At 43.5% G+C, this 21163-nt stretch overlaps 1 protein-coding gene across 1 annotated transcript in view; it reads right to left on the reverse strand.

Moving 5' to 3' along the window:
• Positions 1–17084, reverse strand: part of LOC119721364 (importin-7-like) — a 41755-nt gene extending 24671 nt beyond the window's left edge. Inside the window, 9 exon segments of the mRNA XM_038191418.1 lie at positions 707–752; positions 1201–1303; positions 2720–2790; positions 4879–4973; positions 7049–7144; positions 8745–8901; positions 10178–10336; positions 13381–13619; positions 16874–17084. Of these exon segments, the coding sequence (XP_038047346.1) occupies positions 707–752; positions 1201–1303; positions 2720–2790; positions 4879–4973; positions 7049–7144; positions 8745–8901; positions 10178–10336; positions 13381–13619; positions 16874–16957 (1050 nt within the window). The 5' untranslated portion in view covers positions 16958–17084.
• Positions 17085–21163: the final 4079 nt, after the last annotated feature.

Here is a 21163-nt window from a genome sequence, read left to right on the forward strand (position 1 = left end):
ACTGAGGGTGCCATGCCTTGACTGACATTGATAGATGTGGTGGGTCAGCACTGGTGAGTGCCTGTCAAACTGGCCTGATATTGGTACAATTGACAGGCTGTGGTAGGTATGTTAACTGAGGGTACCATGCCTTGACTGACATTGATAGATGTGGTGGGTCAGCACTGGTGAGTGCCTGTCAAACTGGCCTGATATTGGTACAATTGACAGGCTGTGGTAGGTATGTTAACTGAGGGTACCATGCCTTGACTGACATTGATAGATGTGGTGGGTCAGCGCTGGTGAGTGCCTGTCAAACTGGCCTGATATTGGTACAATTGACAGGCTGTGGTAGTTTTGTTAACTGAGGGTGCCATGCCTTGACTGACATTGATAGATGTGGTGGGTCAGCACTGGTGAGTGCCTGTCGATGATGGGTTTAGTTCAGTAACAATGAAGGCACAAAAGGTTCACTCATGCATTCCAGCCAAACAAAGGCATTGCCCTCTTAGATGGCTGCTACACTAGCTGTAGCAGTATTCAAGGTCACCCTATCTATCAAACCCCTTCAACAGGTTTTGGTAGTTATGTGGTTTAATCCATAGGGGTTCTGGCAGCTGGTAACCAGCCTGTACAAAAGTTTTTTTTTTCTTTCGACAGTTTGTGACAGTTCTATCAGTGGGAGGGTTAAACAAACTTGATATAACAGAGTGGAATTTTGACATACCTGAATGTGTGGCTTGATGAAATTCCAAGAGAAAGCGTGACTCACTCTGAAAGTAAGATAAAGGGAAAATGGTAGTTGCCTTAATTAACCAGTTCGCACAGGAAAGCAGAACAGATTCTATGGAATTCACCTTTTGAAACGAATCTTAGCTTAAAGATACATTGCAATATACAACATTTGCAAATATCAAAAAAATCAAAAACTATCAAATTATTATGAAATACCTTACTTGACTGTATTAAAAATGAATAACAGTCTCAAGCATCCTGTGAAATCATGGCACCTAGTGCGCTGTCATTTGCAAGAAAAGTGCAATTTTGTATCAATATCCAACGATGGTCAGCCGACTATCGTTGGGAAAAAAAATACTTTCAAATACTGCCCCCAATTAACTAAATTTAAGTACACATTTTGTTTGCAATCAGTAACACATCCATGAACGGATGCAAGCAAATCGTGATTTGACCTGGAAAAACAGACAAAATGGATCTCACCCAGTGTTGATGTAGCTGAGTGTCTGCTGAATGACCCGCGGGGCAATGTAGACCTTCTTACAGTACTGATCTAAAATGCTCAGCAACACTTTCAACGTTGACGCTGCAGAACAGAGGGGGAAAAAGTGTTGATTATGAATACTTACTGACTCGAACAGAATTTTGAAAAACACTCTGTCTGTATTAAAGCTTTAGTCCATCATTTGCAGCCATCCGAAAAAGTAACTGGCGTATTATTGTTGAAAAACATACTTGGTTGAAAGATAATAAGTGGACTAAACTCCCTGTGAAATTAATCTTTCTGGCAAGCTATCATTTTGAAGTAATCAACGAAAGAAGGCCTTTCCAACGGTGCGTCTTAAGACGCACCGTTGGAAAATTTAAACTAGTAGTTCGTTTTGTTATTCGGCGCAGCGCGCGCAAGCATTGGCACGACGCACGTGGTTGCTATAATTCGTCGGATCAGTGCGCGACATTGCTTATAGCTGCAATTCAAAACACGATTCAGCAACTTTTGATTTGAAATTGAGATCCTAGAATGCCGTTTTTCTCGGAATATACAGCTGAAGCTGAGCTGAAACTTCGTCAGGTTTAGTTGTTCAGTATCCTTCATTAGATTTTGAACACTTTGTTGCTTCAAACGAACAAAATGCACAAATTACAAATGATAGACTATATCTTTAAAGCAATGGTATGTTTTAACCCCAACCGCGTTACGCCCTTTTGGCTAGGAACCATCCTCAAATCCTGAAAAATCCTCCAAAAATATCCAGAAATCAGGAAAAATCCTGACTAATCTCACCCCTGATCTTACCATTTTGCTAGAGCTCTTCTTATTTTGCATGAGGGGATTTTGTCAGGAAATTTTATATTGTTGATGTACCCTAACGTGGCGCGGCCCCTAACGTGGCGCACTTTGATTTCTCGCCTGTAGCGCCTACCTAGAGCAAAAGTTTTAACTGCAATTTCCAAGAAAGTGAAATTTCATCAAGTTCTAAACACTCCTCTTCATAAATCCCGAGTTTATTTACCCGTAACAAAGTTAGAAGAAAAATTTATTTTGGCGTGATTTTCCGATTTTATTTTCAAGTGCAAAGTGAACCCTTTAAAAATGCCCCGAAAAATAAGAAAAATAATTTTCTGACAACATCTGGCTGGGCATGTAAGTAGAGATAATAATTGTTTATCAGAATTGATCAAGTTTACAGAAATTCTTAAATGTTAAATTGGAATTGCGCCACATTAGGGAACACTCCGCCAATTTGTGCCCAATTTCCGGACGCCACCGTTTTTGAATTTCGAATTAAATTTTATGAAACTGAAATTGTTCACAGAGGTTAAATAGCAAGCATTCATAAGGTAAAAGTACTAGTGTTTTACTGCATGAATTTGAGGTTTGTCAACAAAGAGGTTTGGCAACACTAGACGAGGAAAGTCGGGTAGGCTTCGAAGTGCACGACTATATATTGCTGTGTTTTTTTTTATATTTGGCCCTACCTGACATAACTCTACATCTTACCAGAAAACGTCTTGAGGTACCAGTCAGAGAACTTGACGTACTCCTTGACGACGCTACCAGGACTGCCGTATCTGCCGTGATTTAAAGAAGAAAAAATAATCGACATTGTAAACAGCCCACGACTAATACATCCTTGATTCCTGTTTGTTGTGGCCACAATCTGCTGTACAAGAACGGATCATTCAAAGAAATGGCCAGCAACTAACGATAGATTCCAACGTTAGACAGAAAATGGGGAAAAGCGGTCGAAGGCGCAAACTTTCGCTCGTACCCCCCGCCCTGCAAACAGTACGCTGGGATACTCTGATGAGCTTCACAGAATCTTGTGAAGGAAGTGGTCTATGACCTATGTATAAAGCATCTGGCTGCAGCTGTTCAAGACCGCAGTTAGACAATGTGCGCAAATACTATCCGAAAACTTCTTATAGAAATGCGCACATTCAATACCGGATGGTGATTTCTGTTTCATTGCGGACCATGTGGAAAAAAATTTGAGCGTCGCATAATGCAATCCGACCGTTCGTGATTCGAAACGGAGCCTGAGCAAGTGACGGGAATTGTAAATTTACAACACAGATAAGTTTTACAGAATTTCCTACATTATTACGCTTTTCAACGAGAAAAATACATCTCTAAACTGGAATAAAAGAGTAATGAATCAGTCTTAATGGCCGTTTCAAAACTGGCGGAGTCATGACCTTGATGACGCGCAGGTCTATGGTCACGCAAAATCCAACCAATCAGAGTGTGAATTCATCAGAGTATCCCAGCGTCCTGTGTGCAGGGCGGGGGGTATGAGCGAAGGGCAAACTGGGAGAGTGTGAATACACAAGTGCCAGTGCACAGTAAGCTCTGGGTCAATTTTCGGGACACACAGACAGACCGTCCGATCTACCGAGCGAACAACCACCAAGTGACAAGTAGAAGCCCCTGCTAGAGCTTAAAAATCGCACCCCACCCACGTTTTGAGGACATTTCCTCCTTCTGGATACAGTTCTTGGTTCTTGGTTCTTGGTTGGTTCTTCTCCTAAATACTCCACGTGGGAGTTTATACAGGAGGCCAGAAACACCGGGGCAAACCCCTTCTCTTAGCGATAAGTGTTTACTGGGTTCTTTTACGTGCATTACACAACACACGGGACCTACGGCTTTACGTCCCATCCGAAGGACGAAGCAATAATGGTCAAGTGCCTTGCTCAAGGGCACAAGTGTCCGGGCCCGGGCTCGAACCCACGTCACTGTTGCCTCTGAAACACCAGAACGTGAGTCCGGTGCTCTTAACCACTAGGCCATCACAGTCCAACCACTACACAAAATGGCGCCCACCTTATTCGAGGAAGATGTTGTACAGCGCAAGTACAAGTACATGTTCTGGCCGTGTTGCAAGAAGTCGTGCATGAAAGTCTTGCATGAAATGAATCAAAATAATCCCTGCAAGAGCTGAAATACACGATGCTGAAAACTGCGACACCGATGGCACTTATGCAACACCATACTTTTGGTAAATTTTCCAGGGACAAACAGGCAGACCACCAAGTGACATGTAGACGCTCCTGCCAGAGCTTAAAAATGGCTAAATTATTTAGTCGGTAGAGCCCTGGAAGTGCAATCCCAGGGACCCGGGTTCACATCCAAATCTGTGCAAACTTGTTGGGGTTTTACCCACTGATCTCTATATAAAGACTGGATAGCTACTAAAGAGCCGCACAATGTACGAATTTGACGCCATATTGGTGAGACCGGCTGGTGATCTACAAAGGACAAGTTGCCGTCTTTATAGACAGCTTGATTTCTTTTGTAACGTCGCGGCTCACTTGACTTATATTTTGGCCACCACCACTGACCAACTGACCAAGGTTTACTACAATTTTTCTAACGTAGTGGTTACTTTTATAATGCCGCAAATCACTTTTTCGGCGTTTTTGAAATAATAATCACTACGGAAATGTGTTCCTTTTAGAACATCATAATATGTGTACGTGACCAAAATGCGCGTCAACTGTTGATACAACGCGCGCGTATTTACGCGTAGTACGTTCGTATTATACGCGGCCATCTTCGTGAGACCGGGGGCAAATTGGTCAATATGCAAAGTCTACTGTGTGAATGTTGTATGCATATCCGCTATCCAGTCTTTATATAGAGATCAGTGGTTTTACCTTTCAAAGATTCTGGCCAGGAAGTGCAAGGCCCATTTCTTGACCTTCCAGCACGGCAGCTCTGGCCTGTCGTCGATGTCAACCTGCAGTGTGGACTGAAACGCAATCACACGGCAAGTTTCAATCAAAAAGGAATTACCAATGAACGGATATCTGATAGTGGAGCAGATAACAGAAATATCGTGCAAATGGTGATACAAGCACCAAATTCGGCACAATGATTCTCTAGGGTATACTTCACAAATCTGCCTGATTGGCCACTTGAAAATCCAAGATGGTGGCCATTTTTCAAGATGGGCGCCAAACTGACCCCCTAAGAACTGTTTTTCTTGTAGAAATGCTTCTATATGGTCGATTTGGATGTTCCTGGTATCAGTGTCTATGTTTTCAGGTATGCTGGATTCATTTTTGATAGTTTCAGCACCATTATTAAACTCTTAGTGGTGGAAAATAGCAAAATCTATTTAAGAATAACAACAAAAACACTCAAAATACAGTAAAACACTTTTAAAAATGGCCGCCATCTTGGATTTTCAAGTGGCCAATCGGGCAGATTTGTAAAGTATACCCTAGAGAATCATTGTGCCAAATTTGGTGCTTGAATCACCTTTTGCACGATTCCACTGCAAAATTTATGTTATCTGCTCCACTGTGAAATGCAAGTAGGTGAAAGAGATTTTTACACCATGGACTCTGTGAACAAGTAACCCTTCAAAACGGAGAGTTGAGGAAACCACTAGCACGGAAATTAGAACAAGCAGTGCTTACGATACCTGATGCTAGCACAAAGAGGTTACAGATTTGTGCAAGTGTTGTGTAAAACCCGACCCTAAAATGAAACTGACCCGACCCAGTTTCGGTTTTGCGTTTGCTGAGATGGTATGGACATGTAGCAAGAAGGGAGAAAAGCCATTGGCTGAAGAAAGCATGGAACTTTTGAAATAGTCGTCCGAGACCACGAGGCAGGTCAGGGAAGACCTGGGATGAGACACTGGCAGAAGACCTCAGACTGTCAAACCTCGCCAATGTGGATGTTAGTAAAAGGACTGCGTGGAACAGGAAAGACAATGTCTCACCCCGCAGCGTGGGAAAAATGGATGTTAAATGAAAATGATGTTGATGATGTTTGCGATTATCGGGTCGGGTCGGGAAAGCCATTATGGAAAAACCCGAAAAAAAGAAGAAAAAAAAACGACACAGTTGGGAAATTCACATGGTGCAATAATTATTGAAGAGTCACTGTGTCCACTACGACCAAATGTGGTTTGCAGTCTTATCACGCAAGGTCTTTAACATGTAGGCCCACCAGTAGGTCATGTTGTGAGTACCGTACGGTATAATTCAGTTACTGAGAGACAACAATTTTCACACGAACGTGGTTAACTTTAGGCACAAAAAGCGGACACAGTTGCCCAACCCAGATATTCAGGGGGGGTTTTTTCGGGTCGGTTTGGTTTTGGGTCGGTTCGGGTTGGTTTTACTTTAATTTTTGTCATGTCGGGTCGGGTCGGGTCGGGTCGGTTTTAGGGAGCTCGGATCGGTTTCGGTTCAGATTCGGCTGTGGCCTCGTGGATAGGGCATTGGATTCGTGGTCTGTGGGTAAAGCTGCAGGTTGTGGGTTCTAGTCCATTCTGGGGTCGTGGTGCGTGTGCCCTTGGGCAAGGCACTTTGTCACTCATTGCTTCTCCCCACCCAGGAGTAAATGGGTACCTGTGAGGGCAGAGATGGTTACTGTGATTGAATTAGCTTCCTTGCACCTAACAGGCTGCATCGAGCTGTATACTCCCCAGGGAGCTGAGATGGTAATTGGAATGTTTAATTGGCCCAATGAGCAGGGTAATAATGATGTAGCGCCTTGAGCACCAGTCCTGGTGGATACGTGTGCTTTTTAAATACCCACTATCATTATTATATCTAGAATGTTTCAGGTCAGTTTGGCCTGGTCAACCCGACCCGATGCACAACATTAGTCAGTGTACACTCAGAATAAATAAGATGTGAGTACTTGGCATTCACGTTTGCATACTTGAAAACTAGGCCAATGAGATTACAGGAAAGTCGGAATCGTCAGAGCCCATAGCAACCAGTACCGTGTCGGATGCTTTGAGAGCACTGCCTGACACGATGAGGTCAGGATGCCAGACTAATGTACAAGGGAATTGTGGGATACCTCCGGTATCGGCCTGCTGACTATCGTCTGCATGATCTCCATCCAGTCGGCAAATTTGAAGAACTCCCTGTTGATCAGGTCCAGGGACAGGTCGTACTGTGGAAAGAACGGACAGGTTTTGACAATTTCATGATTTGGAACGATACTGACAAATTAACTGGTGAGTTGTTAACCCCTTAAGCACGGGTTATAATGGGGACATTCCTCCACACATAGAGCAAGTGGCCCGCATGACTGCACAGCCTTTGTGTGGTAGCGGGACTGCACAAAAGCAGCAGCTGTGGAACTACCCACTAGCTGTGTGCCACGGCATACCACAGCTGGCAACTGCATTCCAATGAGGATTAGCGGCCGCGGCCATGACCGCTTCCCGTGCGCATGGGGTTAAAGAGAGGTAAATATTGTTTACTCTTTTACTAAGGGAATAAACAAGTGCTTGGCCCCAAGCTGGTTGCAAACGTGCTTGTTCAATACTGGCCATGCACAAATTTCTTCCATTTCATACATTGTAAATAACTTTCGGTCAGAAAGTCAAAACATATAAAAAATTATAAATATCCAATGATTTTGTTCAACAATTTTATTTCATGTTTTGAAACACCCCGCTATGTTAATGGTATTTGCCTCTCGCGAATAGGACTAAAAATCTCCATATATTTTGAAACACCCTGCTAAGTTGACAAGGCACATGCAATAAATCGCACCAACCTCGTAGTATTATTAGCGCCCGCCTCGATTCACATCCGGGATGAGTTCTGGACAAGTTGCGGGTAGAATCATTCACTTTGTCCGGAAAAAGCTCTGCATCTGTCCCGGACACGTTCCGGGGAAATTTTCATTAGCAGCTGCTTGACTCACCAATACTGATAACTTCATTGTGGGAGGATTGCGGGGAAGTTGTTCAGAATCCTGCAACTTATACCCGATACAATGTCCGGAACTCGTCCCTGATATGAATGGAGACAGGCCATCACAGAAATCCCCGCTCCCAAACCAGACTTTCAGAACACTACATATGACGCCTGGCATGACAATGTAGAGCGACTCGAACCGACTTGAGCAAGATTTACGTCGACTTGGTAAGGTAAAGGTAATGGTCCCATAGCCATTACTGGCCGTAGGGGCAGTGGGATGTTGGAGGTCCACTGTGTCTTGGGCACGGCATATGAGTGGCGGTGCCCAGTCCTCTCCTCTCGCCATCTTACCTTCCCTGAACGAATCAGATACCCATTTTACTGTTGGGTCATCAGAGAGAGTTTTCAAATTTTTGGTCCGAATAGGATTCGAACCGCCAACCTTCCACTCTGTAGCTCCACACTCTAACGGCTCGGCTACAAGGCCCCTATGAAGTTGACTTGACTCTCGTCAATGTTTGAGAATAAACAGACTCGACTCAAGTCTCAAAATTCAGTGAGTTGTATTAAAACTGACCTATCGCAGTTTGGGAGTTAGCCACACCCCTTAGACAACCCTATGGAGTTTTTGTACACTAAGTTTCGTTTGGTTCAGATTTTGCGCGTTCCGCGTCCCTTTGTATATCATGTAATTGGACAATATTTCACAAGCTGCGTTGCCGCGATTCTAACGCGATTTCTGCTGCGATAGGTCAATTAGAACTGGCCTTCACACCTTCACAAAAGGGCTCTTGCGAGCCAAACAAACAGCGTCCTCAATGTGTCCCGCGTGATGTCCTTACCTGGATCATGGCGTAGACAATCTTGAGGATCTGCTTCTGCATGAGCAACGACTGGTCCGAGACGTCCTGGAGGAGCTGGACGCAGCGATGGTGGATGACAGGCAGGAGCTGCATCATGGCCAAGTGCAAGGGCTCCCTGTCGTTGGGCTTCTTGTACCTGTACGGCAAATCGAGCATGAAAGTTCGTTTCCTGTCCCATTATTATATCAATTAAGCAAAAGATACCTCTTTGAGACTTTGGTTACAGAGCTCGTATCAGGAGCTTGCGACACCATCACGGTGTCTTTATCAACTGGTGTTGTTGAGGCCCTCACTTGACCCGTCATGTGACCAAGCTTGGTCACACGACAGGAGGCGGTACACGTGGGCCAGCTCGTACTCTCCATCTCTGTTCATATGGGGGCGGTGCCTGCGGATTTCCACAGCTTCGTGGATTTTACGTTTCCAGAGGTCGTCTTCCCTGGCGATGATCTTGACATTGTCCAAGGAGATGCTATGTCCTGGGGTGGATATATGTTCACCAACTGCTGTCAGGGGGCTGACCTACTGGTGTGTTCTCTGTATCGGGTCTGCAGAGTGCGAGCTGTTTCCCCGATGTATGTGTCTTCACAACCATCACACGACATCTGGTATACGAGGCCACATTTCTTGAGGTCTGGAGTCTTATCTTTCAGGCTGAAGAGTGTTAAACGGTTTATGTGCTACCGTGACACCATTTCACGAAACACACAATCCAGCTTGATAATGTATGTTATCAGTCATCCAGTAGTAGTTCATGATTTTTCTTAATTGAATCAAATACTGGAACTTACTTAAATTTTTTTTTTTTTTTTGCAACTGTGCGACGTTGCGTCCGAAACCATCGGACTTCGTCAGACAACTGGTGACCCGGTGGACTGGTCACGTGAGAGATGGCTTGGAATCCCTTGAATGGCCCGGTCCCATGCATGTGAAAGGTTGAAGTGTAGCCCCCCTCTTTTGTTGAGTGTTGGTTGTTCGACCCTTTCCCAGATGGCTTCCTTGATGCCTCTCACGTGACCAGTCCACCGGGTCACCAGTTGCCTGACGAAGTCCGATGGTTTCGGACGCAACGTCGCACAGTTGCAAAAATTAAGTAAGTTCCAGTATTTGATTAAATTAAGAAAAAACACAATCCAGCTGTTCAGCACAAGTTTTTCATTTGTTTTAACCATAACCCTACTAAATGCAAAGCAACAACGTTCAACCAATAAAACGGAGCTGGCACCGGATTTCAAAGGAGTCAGAATTTCATGTGACACAGGAAAAGTGTTTAAGACCAGCCAGCGATGTCTTTATCAATGGGAACACAGTGTTCCTAAAAGAAAAGTTCCATACCAAACGGGAGCGTACCGACTTTTGAGATGTTCCCTTAAAGGGTTAATGTAACATACTCGATACAACATATTACTCACTCGTAATTTTTGACCAGCTGGTAGACTGCTGTGAGGGCGCCATACAGCGTGGCTGGGTTGTCTACGCTGAGATAGTTGGTCATGGTGACCAGTACGCTGTCCCACCGGCCTGGGTAGTCGTGCCTTAGGATGACGCTGAGGCATACTGCCAACTGAACCCTGGACACCCAGACAAAACGGGACAAAAATGTCACAAATGAAATAGTGCATTCGGCACCTGTATATAAGCCAGGCATGCAACTGGGAAATCACAAAAAAAAGAGGAAATTCACATTTTTCCCAGACTTTGTACAGTGTTTTTCTATTTTCAATGGCACACATGGGAAGTAAAAAAAGAGGAAATCAGCTGATCCGAGGAAAACTTGCATGCCTGATAAGCCCCATTACGTAGAGGTGTTTTCAAAGGCATATAGGATCATTTATATAATCCCAACAGTAACTTACCGAATTAATATCAAAAAGCTTCCTTGGATTAAAGATCCTACTGACACTAAACACCCCAGGTTATTCCATCTGGCTGGCTGTCATTTAGAAGACATCAAGAAATAGGAAACAAGTTCTATTGACAAAATTGTATTTCATGATCAACAGGTTGTCCACGTTTTTTTTTTTCACTGTTTTCTCAAAAAGTGTAATATCCACCAAACTGAAACTTCAACAGGTTAGGTTTTGAGCATTCTTCTTTTGGATTTTGGAGTGGTGTTAAAGTGGAAACCAACAAAATCGATAGGCCCAATTAACCCTATTAAACCGAACTCGACCCATCAAAGTCTAACAGCAGGTTTTGTTTAAATCTGTTGGGATAGGTACAGTACCCCTAAACTGATGGTCTTTTACTTTGGGTTTGGCATACTTTTAAAAAAACTAAGTCCAACAGTGTGTGTTTATGATTTCCCATGTGGGTGTTGCAATTTGCCTGGATGGGTATGGTTCCTAGTACTCAATCCTACAGGATCCAACTGTTTTACATACCCGCTGGGTCGTGTTGGATTGAGCACTAAATCCCTTGTAAATGCTCCTGTTGAAATCTGTTGGATTCAGCAGGCAACTGAAAACATTCAGAGTATGACTCTGTTGGGTACAGCAAAATAACGCCAAGCTGGACTCTGTTGGATCCAGCAGGCAACAGAAACATAAGGCACAGTTGGATTCTATTGGATTAACCCTAACCCACCTCACTCCTCCAAAATCCTCCTTTTGGAGGATTCTAGAGGATTGAGGATGAATGGTGATTGAATCAAATGAGGATTCTGGAGGATTGAGGATGAATGGTGATTGAAGCACACGAGGATTTTGGAGGATTGAGGATGAATGGTGATTGAAGCACAAGAGGATTTTGGAGGATTGAGGATGAATGCATTTTGAGGCAGGACTGTCTGATGATTTTGAAGGATTTGGCGTTGGTTATCCTTCATTTAAACACAGTGCAAAGTTTTGGGATGAGGAGGATTTTGGAGGATTGAGGATGAATGCATTTTGAGGCAGGACTGTCTGACAATTTTGAAAAATTTAGGCGGAGTTGAAAAATTTTGGAGGATTTTGGAGGATTGAGGATGGATGTAAGCAACAAGGGCCTAGGGGGTTAGGGTTAAAGATTCTACTGACACTAAACACCCCAGGTTATTCCATCTGGCTGGCTGTCATTTAGAAGACATCAAGAAATAGGAAACAAGTTCTATTGACAAAATTGTATTTCGTGATCAACAGGTTGTCCACGTTTTTTTTTTTTCACTGTTTTCTCAAAAAGTGTAATATCCACCAAGCTGAAACTTCAACAGGTTAGGTTTTGAACATTCTTCTTTTGGATTTTGGAGTGGTGTTAAAGTGGAAACCAACAAAATCGATTGGCCCAATTAACTCTATTCAACCGAACTCAACCCATCAAAGTCCAACAGCAGGTTTTGTTTAAATCTGTTGGGATAGGTACAGTACCCCTAAACTGATGGTCTTTTACTTTGGGTTTGGCATACCTCCAAAAAAACTTAAGTCCAACAGTATGTGTATACGATTTCCCATGTGGGTGTTGCAATTTGCCTGGATGGGTATGGTTCCTACCGGTAGTACTCAATCCTACAGGATCCAACTGTTTTACATACCCGCTGGGTCCTGTTGGATTGAGCACTAAATCCCTTGTCAATGTTCCTGTTGAAATCTGTTGGATTCAGCAGGCAACTGAAAACATTCAGAGTATGACTCTGTTGGGTACAGTAAAACAACGCCAAGCTGGACTCTGTTAACAACTAATTATGTCTGACAGGTGCCATCCGCTGCATACAAAGTTTGTCCATAACTCCCGAAGTAACCGTCTTCTTCAACGGAGGATAAGAACTACGCGATGTGGCAGCTCATTTGTTCCAGCAGCTATCAGGTGGTACAATGAGCAGTTGGAACGCTGAGCTGCTGTATTGCAACCCTTGTCCTCCGTTGACGAAGTTCGTTTGACGAAGTTCATTTTCTTTTGTTAAACAAATAGGAATAACACAGTACAGCTGCTGGGACGGGATGGGTTTGCGGTGGCGCCGTGTGGATGGGTCTCTTTAGTAAGTGTGTGTGGTTCTGGGGGGTCGGGGGCTCAGCGTTTCGAGCGGTGTGCTCTGCCTGTCGTCGGGAGAATGAACATTTTCCTGACGACGGGCGGAGCATGCTGTTCGGGCCGTTGGGTCCCTCCGGTCCTTTTTCTGAGCCACACGTGCTCGCGGGGGAGATTTGTTCACGTGGTGCTACCGCGGACTTAACTTGTCTTAGTATCTTTCCACCATGCAAACCTTCTAATCTCACAGTACAGGTACACAGTAAATTGACATATCTTACTTGCCTACGGACAGATGTTATAAGTTAATATAAGTTATAAGTTTTAATGTTTGTATTTTTGTATTTGTGTAGTTTTTACATTCGTGCTTTTTATGTGTTTTAAACCAAATAACGTGTAAAAAGGCCATGGAATTTCCCGCACTGGGATAATAAAAGTTTTTATTGTATTGTATTGTATTGGATCCAGCAGGCAACAGAAATATAAGGCACAGTTGGATTCTGTTGGATTGAGCATGCGAGTCATTTTACATGTTCAGGTACCCAACAACTTGGCAAGTTGGGTCATGTTGGAGAGTGTTGGTTTGAGCAGGAAACTCATGAGCAACCGTTGGACTCTGTTGGATTGAGCAGGGTAGTCCCGGGGAACTACCAGGGGGTTTTGGGTTTAATACCTAATGAGATCTGGGGTGGCAATGATAGCCTCGATGATGTTGTTCCTGACCACGGACTTGTCGTCTTCGTGGATGCTGAACGGGATGGGCTCCAGGGGACTGTCCGGCTCCCGCAGGTTCCAGAACTGGTTCACCATGTTCTTGAGATAGATGACGCCGGCCTGGCGGACGGGGAAGGGAATGCCCTCGTCCATGACCACCCGCAGGAGGGTGGGGGAGAAGTGGATGATCTTGTGAACCTGTTCGGGGACAAAATTTAAAAAAATTTAAAAATCGGAAATCAGTCTCGTTGTATGAGCAATTCCTAATAAATAGATTTTCAAAATGCCTAGGGAGTTAACCCAGACTGGGACCTGGAATGCTCTGAAAAGTGCTAAACTACATCAGGCCAACTTTGCTCACTCTTTAGCCAGCAAATTTCTCCAATAATTCCATTGGGCAAAGTAAGGGTCCTCAGTATTTCACCAACAGTTTGCAGACTCAATCAATTTTTAACCCTAACCCACCTCACTCCTCCAAAATCCTCCTGGCGGTTTTGGAGGATTCTAGAGGATTGAGGATGAATGGTGGTTGAATCAAATGAGGATTCTGGAGGATTGAGGATGAATGGTGATTGAAGCACATGAGGATTTTGGAGGATTGAGGATGAATGGTGATTGAAGCACAAGAGGATTTTGGAGGATTGAGGATGAATGCATTTTGAGGCAGGACTGTCTGATGATTTTGAAGGATTTGGCGTTGGTTATCCTTCATTTAAACATGAGTGCAAAGTTTTGGGATGAGGAGGATTTTGGAGGATTGAGGATGAATGCATTTTGAGGCAGGACTGTCTGACAATTTTGAAAAATTTAGGCGGAGTTGCAAAATTTTGGAGGATTTTGGAGGATTGAGGATGGTTGTAAGCAACAAGGGCCTAGGGGGTTAGGGTTAAAGGAGACTTTTCTTCAATATTTTGCACATGAGAGGGAAGTCAAGTGATCTCAAATTGAGGCTAAAGACTAGACTGGTACATGTCCAACCATGGTCCAACTATTTGAAAAGACTGATCTCTTCATTCAGTGTCATTAGTCTGGTGGCTGACTATGGAGAAATGAGTAGAAATAGAGACTAGTTCCCGGTTCATGCCATATGTTTCTTTTGGCACAGTTGATTGATGCAGTACTGAAGAGTTGTTGGACTGGTTGTTTCAGATGTCAGTCTACTTTCTTGTGTTGCATGTTTTCAAAACCTTAAGGTGTGGGACTCTCATACTCAGTATTGAGAATCCCAATTTTTTGGACTGGGGTTAATCAGGTAAGTATCAACTACAAAAAAAAAAAAAAAACGGTTTCAATTTCCAACACTGGAATGTTTTCGGGAAATTTTGCATGCATTGATGTGTAGCTCACATTACGGACATGACAAAGGAAGTCCAGCATTTAAAGCCACATTGATGGGGCTAAGAAAATAGGAAGTATTTAGCCGGCTAGATTTAGCCGGCTTTCTTTCAATAAACGATATTGAGCTGGCTAGATTCTACAGTGCCCTACAGTGACGCGTATACGAGAAGGCCTACCTTACAAAAGGTATTAAATTACTGCCATTGTTTGTGCAGCACCTGTGGCCGAGTGGATAGTGTGTATCTCATGAAGGAGAGATCCCCAGCAGGGTTTTTATTTTCGATTTTTTTTTTTTTCATCCCAACAAATTAAGAATAATCAGATATTCTTCTTTTATTATTTTAAATTGACTCCAACATTTAATTATAGACTATTATGCGCCTATCAAATGTCCCCCCCCCCCCCCCTCTCCGTCCCCCCCAATGCCCCAAGTCCGATGTCTATGTGGTCACGTTTTTCATGCCCCAGGGTGGGGATTTTGGCCACCCAAATTACACTGTTACCATTGGCGTACTACATGGAAATGCAATTACTAGTGCGCCTCACGTATGTATGTCGCGGGTGGGGATTTTGTCACTTCAACAGCCCGGGGGAGGGGGGGGGGGGAGGACACAACTTTGGGGGGAAACAATTGTTAGGCACAATACATTTCTTTTTCTGATTCCTGGCTCTGGAGGATTTTTTTTTAAGGGAAATAAAGTCCGAAACTGTAATGGGGGGAGAAGACATTTGACATGCGCATTACTGAGCAAAAACCTTGAGTCTGACCTTGGAGGAAATTCCTCCATGGTCTGACCATGGAGCTATAGCTCCATGGTCTGACTAGGATTGATGCTATGCTGCAGACAAAGTAAGTCATGTAAGTACATGATCATGTCATGAGTAATGCATGGGAAAGATTTCCATACATACGAAGTTCACTAATTTTCCTCTGCATTGACTAACAAGCCCCCAGATAGCAATTTCATGTCATCAAAGTCAATTTGAGCAGTGAGAAAATACAAGCATTTTCTTAGAAAACACTTAGAATTTTTCAGTCCAATCTCGTAGGGTTTGTACACAGGTGTTGAGTGAACTTCGTATATGGCAATCTTTCCGTTTATCACATTTCACATTTATCACAGTCGATAATTGACAGTGCATCCAATTGGATATCTCGTCTGGCTGCTTGTCATGCTTGTCACATCCGTTTTTTAAACCCTGGCTTCGTTCTGTTTCCGGCTCAACTCCATTGCCAAACTGTCACACTAGGCATGCTAGGCAGTCCCAGTTTTTCTTATCTGGTCGAATACTCCCCCTTTTAATTACCGGCTATATATAATCTTGCAAGACAGCAAGGCACGTCCATATGAATGATGAATGGGTGGCACATTTTGTCATGATGTTTGTCTCATAAAATTCATTTTTGGTTTGTTTCAACTTTTATTCTATTTCATATTTCTAATTGATAACTGAAAGTACAGAAAAAAAAACATGAAATATGGCCTAATTCATTGCACATGCATACACAACTGTCATCAATCATGTCAATTCATAAACTATGTGTCCGCTTAAATAAACGCATAAAAATACGAAGTGGCTATCGTTACGGCAGTCGTTGTTTAGCGCCCTCTACGATACTTTTTTGATACGCACGCAGGTATATAGTTATTTGTTTCCACACGATTTAGCGAGCAGTGCGACAGCCCAGTCGATAGAGGGTAGGATTTTGCACCGCGAGGTTGCGGGTTCGAATCTCAGTTTTGCACTCGAATTTGTTTCCTTTTATAACCTGAGGCTTTGGAGGATTTTTTTTAAAAGGGAAATAAAGTCCAAATTTCAACGTTCAAATTCACTTTTTTCCTTCTAATTTTATATTTTCTTCTCATGTTTTTATAAAAGTTGCAGTCTACCGTAACGATAGAAAGTGGGAAATGCGTTACGGCTGCCGTAACAATAGCCACTGCGATAAAAATATGTGATTCATTTGCACACCTGTGGCAGACATGTGCTTGCGCAATACCACGGCGCGCTAGATCATATAGATTAGATGCATGTGTCAAAAATGCCATAGTCAAGTCACACACGAGGCCGGGTTTTTTTTCTGTCAAGATTTTTGCCATTCCCATACTCACTTCGTCGAGTTGTTTTTCCGCTTCTTCCCGGGTATCTGGATGAATAGAACCCTGGAGAATCTGAACCAGATTCTGTTGGTCCATGGCGTCTGTTCTGTTATTCACCAATTACGAGACAAAAATCGGGAAAATCTCGGTCTACAATGTGGTGCCTGTCTACTTGTTATTGTAATTTGCAGCGCGCCACATGAATTTGTAATGCGCATGTGTGTAATTGGCTCGGACTTGTCACTAGAGGGCTTGACCCAGTGAACTCTGGCTACTTGTCATGCTTATGTCTATGTCACTGATCTCTATATAAAGACTGGATAGCTAATACAGAGCCGCACAATGTACGAATTTGACGCCATATTGGTGAGACCGGCTGGTGATCTACAAAGGACAAGTTGCCGTTTTTATAGACAGCATGATTTCTTTTGTAACGTCGCGGTTCACTTGACTTATATTTTGACCACCACCACTGACCAAGGTTAACTACAATTTTTCTAACGTCGTGGTTACTAAAATGCCGCAAATATAACTTTTTCGGCGTTTTGAAATAATAATCACTACGGAAATGTGTCCCTTTTAGAACATCATAATATGTGTACGTGACCAAAATGCGCGTCAACTGTTGATACAACGCGCGCGTATTTACGCGTAGAACGTTCGTATTATACGCGGCCATCTTCGTGAGACCGGGGGCGAATTGGTCAATATGCAAAGTCTACTGTGTGAATGTTGTATGCATATCCGCTATCCAGTCTTTATATAGAGATCAGTGGTCTATGTGCTTGTCACATCCGTTTTTTTAAGCCCTGGCTTCGTTCTGTTTCCGGCTCAACTCCATTGCCAAACTGTTAAACTGTGCGTGCCTGAAGCCGGAACAGGGACGAAGCCGTAGTTTGAGAAACGACCTTTTGTCCTCACCACGAAGGTGAACAATCCGGCCTTGAGATCCTTTTCCCCAAGATCTTGGGAATTTCGATAAGACTTTGGAAACTCGGGAAGTTTACTCAAAATTTAACGAAATCTTTAGGATTTTGCTCTCTTCAAGTTTCGTGAAATTTTCTGAGGTTAAGACCATGGGCGTCGCGGGGGGGGGGGGGCAAGGGGGCGCGAATTCATATTGTTGTTAATTTAATGGGGGGCAAATGTCCCTATCCACCCTCGAAAAAAATGATAAATCGGAAAAATGCTGGAAATTATAGGGATTTGGGGGGGAAAATGTGCTTTGCCCCCCTCTAGAAAAAATCCTGTGGCGACTCCCGAGGTTTGGACTGACGTATAGCCTATGTCGAGCAAGGATAGGTACTAACGTTATTAGGATGTGCACTGGACCAGTAGAGCCTATATTTTAGGGGGGGGGGGGGTAAGCAGGGTTGGATCCAGAAATTGTTGTAGGGAGGCATGCTGAAATGTAGACCGGTTTTTTTCTCCAAACACACTGGCCTCCGAAAATCAATAGGGGAAGGGGGGGGGGGGTGGGGCTCGTACCATATTCTTAATGGGGAGCACTGATAAACTCTACAATCATGCACACTATATGACCTAATAGTGTCCAGATGCCCCCTTCTCGCGACTATTTTTTTTTTTGGGGGGGGGGGGGGGTTACACCGCATGTGACATCACCTTCTAACATTTGCTACTGCCATTGCATTTTTTGGGGGGGAGCTAAACAAAAGTGGGTTTTTGGGGGGAGGGTCTAAAGCCCCCCCCCCCCCACTAGTCCCCAATATGTACAGTGTAGCACCAAAAATAATAACGACTGGAAAGCCCATTTCATAAGCTACTCTTAGATGAAAAAAATTACTGAAATTGCTTTATCCGTTCAAAGAATATCACCATTTAAACACAATGACCCTAAAACCTCTTTCGTCCAAAAATGCGATTTCAAGAATCGTCGTCACAATTTCCTTCAAACATCACCAGCGATAAAACCTCAGTTGAAAAGTTAAAAATATTCAACAAAGTCCCTTTGAAGGCCCGTCTTTACAAAAAAAATGGATTTTATAAATCATATTGTTTGCCTAACCAGGGTTGTTAATAGGAGTTGTTGACAGTTGTTGAAACAAGTATTCTGTGTCATTTTCTTTGTTAATTGTTGGAAACAGTCAGAACACACAATAACTTGCTTTTTTGGACGAAACAGCTTTTAGGGTCATTGCGTTTAAATGGTGATATTCTTTGAACGGATAAAGCAATAATTTTTTCATCTAAAAGTAGTTTCTGGAATTGGCTTTCCAGTCATTATTATTTTTTGTGCTACATATTTTTTAAATAAGAAATATATTTTTGGGGGTTTGGGTTCCGGTTTTTTTTGATTTTTTTTTACTCGCCTTGTACAAGCATTACATTCACTGTGTGGACTTCCGAACAAAAGATGTCCACATAAACCAGGTAGCAGCGACATTGTGTGGACTTGCCCAGGTCTACACAAAATGTTTACCCCTCTCTGGAAGACATGCTTAGAAGCATTTTTGGGGTTAAGGTTTATCTGTGGCAAAATGAAGAGAAACACTAAAGGGAATCATCATAGAAAACTAGAACGGCGAAGCCGCCATGCATGGCTCTCTGTCGAAGGCGGGAAGGGAGGCTGAAGGTAGGGTTGAGGATGGGCATGATGGAAGGGGATCAGGATTCAGGATGATGTGCCAAGGTGTAGGGGTCAGTTTTTAAATGCCAACAAAAAAGTCAACAAATGTCCTTTCAAATACACGGGTACATGGGATAGCCGTCACCGCGTTATGGGGACGTTTTCCATAGTTAGGATAATTAGGACCTAGTTGTTGGGACTTGTTGCAGCCCCCACAGCGTCTTTGGTCCCCATATTACCATGGGAAAACCTCTTGTGTAGTCCCCTCAAATGAGGAACAAGAATGGTTATATTCATTAGTCACACCACCACACCCCCAAACCTTACCCCTTCCCCCCACCCCCTACCCACACCCACCCCATCCTCCCCCTAACCATCTCCACCCCAATCCCTATCTCCCTCCCCTCCCCTACCCCCAATAACCACACACCCCATTCTCCCCCTACCCATACCCATCCATACATCCCCACCCACCCCAACCCCTACTCCAATCCCACATCCCACCCCTCCCCTAACCCAACCCCTACACCCACCTACCACACCCCCCCTACCCATCTCCACCCACCCCTACACCCAAACCCAAGCCCCTACTCCAACCCCTATCCCATCTTCCACCCTTCCCCACACATCCCTACCCCACCCTTACTCCCACCCCATAAAACCCAAAAGATCAAACCAGAAGCACATGCCCATACACACAAATGCTCCCCCAAAATTACACATATAAAATGTGTTACATTGGAAATGAAGGCATACATGTACATGTTATACCGGTACATGTACACACACGTATCCAATGGGGGGGGGGGGGGGGGGGGGGGCAGAGGGGTCAGTCTGCCCCCCCCCCGGCGGTCTTTTGTCACAAATTATTTGTTCAGCAATTATTTCAATAAATGGTTGAAGAGTTTTGACATCAATCCCAAAAACGAAAACCCCCCTCAAAAAGCATTACAATGCGCCGTGAAAATGGAAAAATAATTTGCAGTATGCATAATAATGGTCATTTTTTGAAGAGCGCCCCCACGCTTTTGGATTTTGTAAACGGAAGCCAAGTGTCCGGAGGAAAAAAACAACATGTCTACATTTCGGCGCGGATGTGCGGTTGCCCCCCCCCCCCCATGACATCCAATGCTGGATACACTACTGTATATGCACACCGTACATGTAACAATTAAAAACTTTACCATTTTCTTGAAATTGCAATTCCTCAATAAAATCATAAAATTTACTGCAATGAAATGAACCTAATTAAAAGTTATAGAGATGATACATGTAAACTGCATTTCCTTTTCTTTTTTTTACCAAATTAGCTAGAACCAAAAACTTCAACATTGTAATCTGAATGCGGACGGACGGGCGCCCAGGCGCCCGGTCGTCCGGACGGACAGACGGACAGAAATTGGTATTAAATAGGCTCGAATCTGCTTCGCAGCTCGCCAGAAAAAGTTTTCAAAGTGTGAGTAAAATTAGGTTTTTTTCACAGATTTTTCTTAACAACACGAAAACAAAAGAATGTCCACACCCATACTGGAATTTGTATCCCTGTGGAGTTATTTCTTTGTTCTCGTGTACTAACGTTTTCGAGTTTGAAAGTGTAGTTTCAAATTGCTCCTATTTTACTCAGAATTAATTTCCTGGGCTGAAATTCGGACTTAATATCCCTTACATAACATACTTCAATTTGTGACTAATCAACACACCTTGGAAATTCCTAC

This window comes from Patiria miniata, unplaced genomic scaffold (assembly GCF_015706575.1).
Source record: "Patiria miniata isolate m_02_andy unplaced genomic scaffold, ASM1570657v1 HiC_scaffold_1, whole genome shotgun sequence".
NCBI lineage: Eukaryota > Metazoa > Echinodermata > Asteroidea > Valvatida > Asterinidae > Patiria > Patiria miniata.